We start from the raw sequence: 12,062 nt of genomic DNA on the forward strand, positions 1-12,062 counted from the left end.
AGTTTAGGGGCGCCTGGCTGGCTCAATAGGTAGGGCATGCGACTCCTCATCTCAGGGTCATGAGTTCAAGCCCCATGCTGGCATAGAACGTACTTAATTAAAATTAAAAAAATAACATTTAATGTAATTCAATTTGAACGATGTACCATTTAAACTGGAGTCAGGATTATAAAATATATTTAAAATATAGTTGTATGAAAATTTTTTTTTCTTTCTGTTTTATTTTTTATTTTTTTATTTTTTTAAAGATTTTATTCATTTATGTGACAGAGAGACAGCCAGCGAGAGAGGGAACACAGCAGGGGGAGTGGGAGAGGAAGAAGCAGGCTCCCAGCGGAGGAGCCCGATGTGGGACTCGATCCCGGAACGCCAGGATCACGCCCTGAGCCGAAGGCAGACGCTTTAACGACTGCGCTACCCAGGCGCCCCAGTTGTATGAAAATTTTAAAATTTTAATTCATATGCACATTCATTCTCACATATGAAATCATGTAATTACTTACTTTAAAGCAGCTGCTTTCTTTGAATCTGAGATCTTCTTCTTCATCTCTTTGTTCTATGAAAGAAAAAGATTTTGAAAAAGAAAATCTTAGTTTCTTCCCCCATTATAAAGGGCACTTTAGAAAATACAAGCATAAAGAAATACAACGAAAAACATTATTATGAAATTCAGATCAATTTAACATATATTTACTGATTGTTCATCAATTGTCAAGCACAATTTTAGGCACTGGAGAGGAGTAGTAAATAAAACAAAGTCCCTACTCTCAAACGAGTTTAACTTCAAGGGGGGGTAAGGAGAGAAAGACCACAAGGAAATTAAAAATACATACATATTATGCCTGTTAGGAACAAGTGCTGTGGAAAAAGTAATAGAGAAAGGAAACAAGTGCTTTTGTTGGGGAAGGAGGAGCAACTTTCAGTAAATTATACAAGTCTCAATGAAAAGGTGATATATAAGCAAACACCTAAAAGAGGTAAGAGAGCAAGCCATTCCCTGTGTTGACAGCATTCCAGACAGAAGGAACAGCAACTGTAAAAGACTTTTGAGATCCATGTCTATTAGCTTGTTTAAGAAGTACAAAGGATGAGGGGTGCCTGGGTGGCGCAGTCGTTAAGCGTCTGCCTTTGGCTCAGGGCGTGATCCCGGCGTTCTGGGATTGAGCCCCACATCAGGCTCCTCCGCTATGAGCTTGCTTCTTTCTCTCCCACTCCCCCTGCTTGTGTTCCCTCTCTCGCTGGCTGTCTCTATCTCTGTCAAATAAATAAATAAAATCTTTAAAAAAAAAAAAAAGTATAAAGGATGCTTGGGGTTGGAAATAGAGGAGAGAAAGAAGTATCTGGTGGTTTGGAGGTAGAGTGTGGGTGGAATGTGTGGTGTAAACTCGTAAGCCATTTTGAATACTGGTTTTTCCTCTGAGTATGATGAAAGGTTCTGAGTCTAGGTATGGCAAGATCAATCTGCTTCTATGTTGAGAAGAGGTCAAGGTGAATGAAAAGGCAAGGAAAGGAGGACAACCTCTATTGTCATGATGTTACTGTAGTAACAAAGCAAAAGATGGTGGCACATTGGACCAGGGTGATAGCAATTAAGATACTGAAATGTCACAGTATTAGTTGAAATATTTTTGTAAGACACTGATAAGAAAATGTAGATCAATAGTAAAAGATGGAATTATTGAATTACAAAGAATTGATCCTTCTTCCATTCAACCTTGAGAATGTGTTGCTCTGCTACCTAAGACTAGACTATTCCTTTTCATACTTACACTGTTTCTGCCTGAATCACAAGACTGCCCCTGCATAACTATAAAATTTAAAATCTTCAACAGTATTAAAGTGGTGTCATCTTTCTGGAATTTCAGTTATATGCAGATTGGGTCTCCTGAATATATCCACCATGTCTTTCCTCTTCATCACTAATAGACTATAAGTTCCAAAAGTGAGAGCACATCTGTCTTGTTCATCACTCTTCTGCAGATACCACAATGCCTGACATAACAGATTTTTAAGAAAGTTTTTCAATTAAAATGACATTCAACTCTCATCTGATGAATTCTGATTATATCTTTGGTTTTATTTCCTTGTTACTCATTAGATTTTTCTATAATGTGCAAACCACTGATAACTGTTTCCCAGCATTGTTTTTCATTTCCATGAAATCTTCTTGGATCTTAGCTGACTGCCTACTCTGGATTTTAGATATAATGTTGCCATGAATCTTGCTGAAAATACTAAATTAAAATTTGGAAGTGTTGTTTTCGTTTTGTTTCTGTAGAGTTGAGCTGCAGCACTATTTCATAGTTGCAATGGAAAATCTGATACTTTTTTGTAGATCAAGTGTTCCTGCTCCATTAAAGAAAATTTTGGGAGTATGGACTACTGTTCTTTTGTGGGGGAAAAAAAAAAAATGCTTGCTTTCATCAGATTCTTTGTAGTGGTGGTGGTGAAGGTAGCTCAAAAATGGCTTAAGAATCAGTATTAAGAACTGAAGTCTACACTGGCTTGTAATTAAAGACAAGGTAACTGAGTTAAGAGCTATGCAGATTCATATTTTAATTATTCAGGTTTAAATACAGGGATGTGGGCAATTCTCACCTTTCCCGTAGCATTTCTTTATCGATTTGAAGAAGTAGCCAAATGGAGAAAATATTCTTTGAATCAAACCCAGAGTCAAAGGCAGTCCTAATATGAAATATCAAATGTGGGCAGAAACCTTTGTCTTGGTTAAGATCTGAACCACGAAAGTTACAGCACTGCCCTTCTTCCTAGTTTGGGCTCCTAGCCTATTTTTGGCTTGCTCTGGCAAGGAAACTTGATGTCTTCCCCCATAATAAGAGGCTAAGAAGGTTATCTATACACTTCCAATCTCAAACAGCCATGGCTGGAGTTCTCTATGGGGTCTCCTTCAGTCAGTCCCTAGGAAGGCTGCTCGATTACCACAGGAGTCATGAGTTAGCCCCATCCAAACTATATTTAGTTGAAGAATATCAATATTTTTGATATATAGATCGCATGTTTTCTGGTTTATAGAGCTGATAGCTTTCCCTATTCATTACTATGAAAATCAGAATAGTAAATATGGTTGAGCTCTTCTTGGACTTCTGTTGCTACCTTATCAACCTTATTAAAATGCTATGGAAGAGAAGTATTTTAATCTTACTGAAATATTCTAATAACCTAGATATATCCTTATTCACCCATTTTCCCAGATTAAACTTTTCAGTATTAAAGAAGACTTTCTCCCCAGTTCCCAAAATTTAATGATCAGCCAGATCTCACTTGAGAGTAACTGGTTTAAGCTATTTCTCCCTCCTATCTCAAGTTTACTAATCTACCTGAAATCATTACTATCATTACAGTAAGCTGGCTGGCTAGATGAGTCTTCTAAATGGACTTCAGTGGGTTTTTTTCTCTTCTCTCCTTTAATAATCTGCTAAACTTACTTTCTTTGCCTTCTTCAGTCATTTGCCTAATTCACTCTGCAGAACACTCCCAAATGAATCTACCTAATCTATCCATTTTGTGTCATAGCTCTGTTCAAAACCTTGAATAACACTTAACTGTCTACAGGAAAAAGTGTATATTCTTAAATTATACCTTCAATTCTTGCTGCTCCCTAACCTCCTCTGCAACTAGAGAAGGTTATGTGTCACTGTTCTGGTAAGTCAAACGCAGGTAGAAGTTGCTGAGGAACTCATTCTTCCACAAAAAATAAATAAATAAATAAAAATCAAAAACCCTCTTTTGCTTTTGATTTTTATTCCTTTATTTCTTTCTTTCTGCTTGGAAGATAAAAATGATGCCAGAAGGTACAGCAACCATCTTACAACTGAGGGTGAAAAGTACATGCTAAAGGTGGTGAATCAGAAAAACAAAAAGCCTGGGTTCCTGATGGTATTATGGAGCTGCTGCACCAGCCATGGACCACCTACCTACAGATTTTCTGTTATGAGAGAAATAAACCTCTTATTTCTTTCATAAACCACTGGTGAAGTTTTCTGGTAGTTGAAAATATAAGAAATCCTAAGTGATAAAATTGTTAATAACTAGGGTTACCATAAAATTCATTATTCAAATCAGGACAATGGAAATAAATAGATGGCAGGCAGCAGATGTCACCTAGGATCATGGGTTACCCTAGCAGTAACTAACCAGAAAACATAAAGGAAATAAAAAATACAGATCCTTTACGGAACAGCAATTTAAGTAATATTTATGATATATACAAATAAATATATAAGTGAGAAATAAACTTAACATCCCCTCCAAAATGTACAGTATGGAAACATTACAAAAGAACACTACAAAAAAACACTAGGTGAAGTCTAAATAAATGAGGACAAGCCCTGTTTCTGAACAGAAAGTATTATAAATCATCAATACAAATTCAATACAATATTAAACCCAATGAGATTTTTCAGAGAACTTAAACGGGTTCTAAAACCAATAGCAGGACAAAATGTTCAAGATTAACCAAAATAAGTTTTTTTTTAAATATTTTATCTATTTATTTATTTTAGAGGGACAGAGAGAGGGAGAGGGAGAATGCATGCATCTGTGAGCAGGAAAGCATGAGCAGGAGGAGGAGCAGAGAGGGATGGAGAGTGAGAGGGAGGGGGAAGGAATTCCAAGCAGACTTCATGCTAAGCATGGAGCCCAACGTGGAGCCTGATCTCAGGACTGAGCTCGATCTCAGGACTGAGATCAGAACCTGAGCCAAAACCGAGAGTCAGATGCTTAACCAACTGAGCCACCCAAATACCCCAAATAAATTTTATTTTTTCAAAATACAAAGAAAAAGGATTCTACTAGAAAGACAGGCAATTATGTAAACTTACAGTAACCGTTATAGTAACTGAAATCACACAGTATTGTAACAGAAATAAACAGACTGACCTAACAATAGTCTGATAGAGATCTATATGTGTAGGGTAATTTATACACATAAAGATAGTTTTGAAATCAATGAGGAAGAACCAATTAGGTATAAATGGTGTTGGGCTAGTTGGTTATCCATTTTGGAAATAGTACTGATCCCAATAACACATTAACCACAATTTACAGATTAAAATAGTAACAGAATCATATCTTTTTGCCACTGGTATAGAGAAGGTCTTCTAAAACAAGACAAAAGAGAAAAAAGCAGAAGCCATTAAGAAGAGGAAAAAATCAACTTGAGTACACTGAAATTAAAAACTTTATATATGGATATACATATAAAACAACATACTGGAAGAAAATACTTCTCATAAGTAATACAAAATCATGAACACCTTCAAATGAAGTTTTTTAAAAAAGGCAAACAGCCCAATAGAAAGATGGGAAAAGGGATACACAACTCATTAAGATAGTAACAGCTATTATACTAAGATACTGAAGTTTAATAATAATCAAGAAAATGCAATTAAAGCTCAATCGCATATTTTACATACTGCATTTTAAAACTGCAAATATTAAGATGTTGAAGATAATACAGAAACACTAGTACTCTTATTATCATCAGACTGTAAATTATTATAGCTACTTAACAGGAGATCTGATATTACTGTATATCCTATTACCCAGCAATTCCACTATAGATACCACCTTAAAAACAGCACCATAAATGCATAAGAAAGGCCTGTAAAAAGCCATATACAAGGAAGTTAACATAAAGTCCTATTATAATAGTGAAAAATTAGAAATAACCCAAGTACCAAATCCATGAGGAGCTGGTAAAATAACTGGTTTTTCATACAAAGTGATACCACACAGAAGTTAGGAAGAACGAGGAAAATCCGTATGTACAAACATGGTTAGATCTCCAAATCAAATTGCTGATTGAAAAATGTGTATTACAAAGCCCCTTTAAAGTAGACATTCTTCAGCAAATATAATAATTACATGAAAAGAACACTCATACACAAAGTAAAACTTACTAAATATTTTTAAGTACTCCTATAGACATTACCAATAAATATGTAAACTAAAGCATAAAAAAATGATCTAGAAAAACTAAATTCATAAACTAATATTTCTAAGGAAGCAAAAGGCCCAAAAGAATATATATACTCTATAATTCTGTTTATTTAAAAGTTCAAAACAGGCAAAACTCAACTATGGTATTAGAAATCAAGTTAGGGGTTACTTTTGGACAAAAGGAAGGGTATAAGGATTCGGTAGAAGTATGCAAAAGGGGCTTCCAGGATGTTGTTAACGTTAGTTTGTGACTTAGGTAGGCTTCAGAGATGTTTGCTAATTTTGTTAAGTATTTTCTCCTCGTTTATTGCTTGACATTTAACACTATTTAATAGTGCTATTTCTGTAGATATAAAGTTGTTAATTTCAATGTATTTCAATCCATACACATATAATCTATTGAGTGAACATTTATGTTCTATGCATTTTTCTGTACGTATCATACTTTAAAAAGTCAAACTTAAACATGTATGATCTAAATCCAGTTTACCTGTGATTTTTTCTTTCCTGGAACACATACTTTCACACTTTTCCCTTTTATCAGAAGAGGAGTTGTTTCAATGTACTTCATGACTGCAGTAACCGCCTCTCTAAATTCCATTTCCAAGTAAGCCTAAATAAAATGTATCAAATTATTAGTCAAAAATCTAATTCAAAATTCTCTGCATGACTTAGTACTTTTTGTGGAACATAAAACCAGGAAATTACCTAAAGTCCTGGTTGCTTTTACCTCTTTTTGTTTTGCTAAAGTGTCATTTGATCTCCAGGGTGTTTTCACACATGAAATGGACATTTAACCTTGTAGAATTTCTTTTTTTCTTTTTTTTTTTTAAAGATTTTATTTATTTATTCGACAGAGATAGAGACAGCCAGCGAGAGAGGGAACACAAGCAGGGGGAGTGGGAGAGGAAGAAGCAGGCTCATAGCGGAGGAGCCCAATGTGGGGCTCGATCCCAAAGCGCCGGGATCACGCCCTGAGCCGAAGGCAGACGCGAAACTGCTGTGCCACCCAGGCGCCCCAACCTTGTAGAATTTCTATACCATTACCAAGATAAGAAGAGGGGTCTATGGCAGGCTCATGGAACAATGAGAAATAGGAAGGCAGGGTTCATGGAATAAATGGAGAAAAGGCAGGATCTTGCCTAGCTGCTGTTAAGTCTGACATTTTTAAGGCTTCTTGCAATAAAGAACACTACCAACTATGTTCCCCCGTTTTGTCTCACAATTTTATCTTCTGCTTAGTCTGGGGTTGTTCATAATTTTGATGAACTTTACCGTGTGAGTTATAGGACTATAACCCATATGTGAAAAATACTGTACAACAAAATCATTTTTTAGTACAATCTTACCAGTGTGCTAAAGAAATGGAAAGCAAACTATAACCTGCCACCTGTTTTTGCAAATGGTTTTATTGAACACAGCCATACCCATTCGTTTGTATATTATTTATGGCTGTTTTTGTACTAGAAGAGCAGAATTGAATAGCTGCAATCCTATGGTATACAAAGCCTAAAATATTTACTATCTGGCCCTTTACAGAAAAAGTATGCCAACCCCTGTTTTAAAAGATATAAAATGGTATTTGGGGACCTTGTTCACTGGAATCCAAGCATTTACATTAACTCTCAATTAACAATTATATATGTAGTAAAAAGTTGCTAAAAGATCTTTACAAAGTAATAATCTGAGTTTATAATTAAGTAATTGTGTATCTATTTTTAGAACAGAGTGAATGACTCACTTCTTTTCTATAAGGAACAACAAGGACATCATTAACTTTCCCAAACGGTTGAAATATTTTTCTAATATCTTCTTCAGTACAGCCATCCTCTGGTAATTCAGATATAAGAAGAACTGACCCATAATGCGAAGACTGGTCTTTCCGAAGCTATTTTTGAATGAAAGAAAATTAAAAACAAACCGAATTAAGCCATGAAGTACAATAATAATTCCCAATATAAAATCTTCTACCATTAACCTAAGTCCTTTAAACAGACTTTTCTAAATATTTTAGCACAATTAAAAAAAATTTTTTAAATGCTGAAGTAGTAAAAGATACATTTTATAATTTACCACTCAACCCTAACAGTGATCAGAGCTTACAGGTAACACAATCACAGATGCTCTTTTTGGTTTAGAAGCATTTTGTAACAAACAAGACCTATGGAATGGTCCACAACTACAGAAGAATATTTTTCTACGTAAAACTACATGGCCCATCACTAATAAAAATAAAAGTATAGCTTTGTGTACTTTGTGTTTTAACAGTTGAAATGATACAGGTATAACATTTTAAAAGACTCATATATAATATGTATAAAATCTGAATACCCTGTGATATCAAATTTATCACCTATATTAAAAACTCAAAAAAAAGTTCCACTGCCACCATCTAGAAGTCTTGAAACAAAATGAAAAGAGTATTACAGATTAATTTTTTAAAAGCCTCTTCAAAATTTTCCTTGTATTTAAATTTATTCCTAACACTCTTCAAAATTGTGTAATTACAGGTTGATTATTTTAAGTGTATCCTTCTAAATACAAACTCTTTAAAGGCAAGGATTTATACTTATTGAAAATATTCAGACAATGTTAAGAGTAATGGATACCTAAATACCTGAAGACTTGGTAATATTACATTAAACATTTGATAATCTGCCCTAACATTGGCAATTACTCTAATGTTCTCAGGATGCTTTACATACTATTTACTGTAATAGTAATGTAATTAACATATACAATAAAACAATATCTCAGTATTTTAACTAGCAGGTTACAGTCAAAATACACCAATAAATCAGTACCAGAAAATAGGCTATTCTACACTCTATGGACAACAGAGTATCTGTCTTCTGAACTGTACTGCAAAAAAGTAAAAAATAGATTAAAAATGGTCAATTCTCAGTAGAGACTCACTTTTACAGCTTACAGACAAAAATTACAAGAACACCTGCTGGTGATTACATTCACTTCCCCCACCAGATAGCAAAACTCATCACAACTACCTGCCTGTGGGGTTAGCCAAAAACACCAAACCATCAAAATGTTCACTTTTGATACATCAAATGCCAAACCTCTAGGATTTGTAAGCTACAAGATTTTGAATTAATGGACTTTTACTAAATTCATAAGTACAACCAATAAAATATCCATATCAACATAATTTTACGAGTCATGATTTCAAATTTTTAAAATATGAAAATAAAAAATTCAAACAACTTTTTTGTATCATAATGACACATGTATGTACACACTTACACTAACAAATTAAAGAACTACTGACCTTACGCTGGAGAGAAACAGCTTTTTCAGACACTGGCTTACATTCTGGTAAGGTGTCATCTTCAATATTCTTGGCTTTGTAACGAGCAGAATGTCCCCCCAAATTTGCATCACTCTTTGTAGGGTTTGTAGATTTAACTGATGGCTTTGATCCACTGCCAGCTTTAGGCTTTTGTGCTGGTGAGTGTCCTTTATCAACTATTTCAAGATGTTTCTGTTTATTGAATTCTGACCCATGTCCAGATCGTTGTACTATATCTTCTAATGCTTTTTTTTTATCTAGTAAAAAGGACATAAATGCAACTTCAACTGAAAAGAACTTAAGGTGAAAACCATCACATTATTTAAAGAAGAGTAACTCCTCAACTGCCCAAATATTTATCACACAGAGCCACTGTGACACCAGACAGAAATCAAATATATCCAAAACAATTCTCAGTCTTTAAATCTTCACTTATGAGCTTATCTTACACCAGTGGTGCTCAAACTTTTGATTTCAGTATCCATCTTCACTCTTAAAAACTGAGGGCTCCAAGGAGTTTTTGTGTTTAATTTATTAGTATCTACCATAAGAAACTGAAATCGAATTTTTTTAAATATTTACTAATGCATTTAATAATAAACTCCTGTGTTACAATAACATTTTTAGGAAAAACAACTTTAATTCCCCAAACAAACAGAAAATTAGTTAAATGAGTAGCACCACTGTGTACCTTCCCAAACACTTTCATGTTGGGCTTAAAACTTGAATTCTCAGATCTGCTTCTGCATCCAATCTGATGGATACGTTGTTTTGGTTGAAATGTATAAAGGAAATTCAGCTTCACAGACATATAGTTGGAAAAGGGAAAACCTCAGAGACCTCTAAAAAGATCTCAGAGGACACATATATGAGCTATGTCTAGAAATGTCACTAAACCAATATTAAGACACAGGTTGAAAATATGAGAAATTTCAAAAATCTTTTAGAGTAATTCATGGGCAAACTAAGATCTTGGCATATCAGTGGTTTTTACATTTCATTTTGGGTAGACAGATACACTCTTCCACATTTCTTCTGATAGTTAATAAAAGGAAGAAGAATGGACTAGGTTGGGATGTGCGCCAATTTCACAAAGACATTCTAAAATATAATAAAAAAGAATATTTCATTTCTCTCTTATTAAAAAAGCTAAGGCAAATAGTTCAAAATGTCAATTTTTGTTAAATCTTGATGGTAGTATATAAGTCATGATTTCAAACTTATTAAAAATATAGAACTTAGGGGCGCCTGGGTGGCACAGTCATTACAGGGCGTGATCCCAGGGTCCTGGGATCGAGCGCCGCATCGAGCTCCCTGCTCAGCGGGAAGCCTGCTTCTTCCTCTCCCACTCCCCCTGCTTGTTCCCTCTCTCGCTGTCTGTCTCTCTCTTCTGTCAAATACATAAATAAAATCTTAAAAAAATAGAACTTAAAAATTCAAACAAAAAAAGCCTAAAAAATTTAGTCAAAATAAGTGAATTTATTATGTTGTATTATATATTATAGTATATATTATTATTCATAACCATAAGTGTACCTGATGATCTCATTGATCTCCGTGATATCTTTTCAGGACTAACTGATCGAAAACATTTTGGACTACCTCTAAATGGATTTCTCATTCGATACGGTGAACGGGATCTGGATCTGTATCTAGAAATGAAACGATGGCAAATTTTTGGACTTCGACTTCTTGGTCTGTATATATAGCGTATTGGGCTTCGAGATCGACGGAATCTGTGACTAGAGCTTGATCTCCTAGAACGTCTAGGACTGGGGGAATGAGAACGTCTTCTTGGAGTTTCATTTTCTTTTCTATTGCCTTCATTTCTATAAAGTATGGGGGGGAATCAAAAGATTCAGCAATTTAATGTAAATTTAAGTCATATTAAGTTAAATGACAGAGTTCCTTCTTAACAACAGACTATAAACAAAACCAAACTCTGATACCATATATTTATTTAAAACAAAAACCTATTTGTTATGACGCAATTCACCCTCACAGATAAATAAGAAGCAATCAGAACAGATGCTCGGCCCTCTAATTGCTTGGATCTCTGTTTTGCTAATATACAGAAGAATATCCTCCGGCAATTTCTTGGGTTTTTTCCTGTGCCATTTTATAGCTAACTATATATTGAAAGTATTAAGTTATATAAAGAATTTAAGAAATGATTTATATAAATTTTTTTCAACTTTTTTTTTTCCTGAGAGATTATGCTATATACAAATATTTCTTTGACTGCTGTACTTGTATATACAAACATTAAACAGGGACCTCCTAGGGAATATAAAGCTTAATAAAACCATTCCCAGGGGCGCTTGGGTGGCTCAGTCGTTATGCATCTGCCTTCGGCTCAGGTCACGATCCCAGCGTTCTGGGATCGAGCCCCACATCGGGCTCCCTGCTCAGTGGGAAGCCTGCTTCTCCCTCTCCCACTCCCCCTGCTTGTGTTCCTTCTCTCACTGCCTCTCTGTCAAATAAATAAATAAATAAAATCTTTAAAAAAACAAAACAAAACAAAACCATTCCCAGCCTTCAAGGCATTTATAACGGAAGACCCCACACACAAAACAATAACAAAAGCATTAAGTATTTTCAGAAAAGACTAAAAAAAATAGAAGTTCACAGAGGCAAGCTATCACATTTAAGCTGGGATAATTAAAGAAAGATTCATAAAGATTGTTGCATTTGTTTGATGTTTAAAAGTAAAATGATCAGGGGCGCCTGGGTGGCTCAGTTGTTAAGCATCTGCCTTTGGCTCAGGGCATGATCCCAGGGTCCTGGGTCCAAGCCC

General features: G+C 34.8%; 1 protein-coding gene across 3 annotated transcripts in view; it reads right to left on the reverse strand.

Moving 5' to 3' along the window:
• Positions 1-12,062, reverse strand: part of ZNF638 (zinc finger protein 638) — a 77,009-nt gene that overhangs the window by 40,073 nt on the left and 24,874 nt on the right. For all 3 annotated transcript variants that reach the window (XM_040623328.1, XM_040623329.1, XM_008699981.2), the window contains 5 exons: positions 10,802-11,094; positions 9,245-9,522; positions 7,703-7,849; positions 6,452-6,574; positions 504-556 (listed from right to left, as the gene is read on the reverse strand). In XM_040623328.1, the coding sequence (XP_040479262.1) occupies positions 504-556; positions 6,452-6,574; positions 7,703-7,849; positions 9,245-9,522; positions 10,802-11,094 (894 nt within the window). The remainder of the gene's footprint in view (positions 1-503; positions 557-6,451; positions 6,575-7,702; positions 7,850-9,244; positions 9,523-10,801; positions 11,095-12,062) is intronic.

The sequence above is a fragment of the Ursus maritimus genome, unplaced genomic scaffold (genome assembly GCF_017311325.1).
Source record: "Ursus maritimus isolate PB19 unplaced genomic scaffold, ASM1731132v1 scaffold_6, whole genome shotgun sequence".
Classification (NCBI taxonomy): Eukaryota; Metazoa; Chordata; class Mammalia; order Carnivora; family Ursidae; genus Ursus; species Ursus maritimus.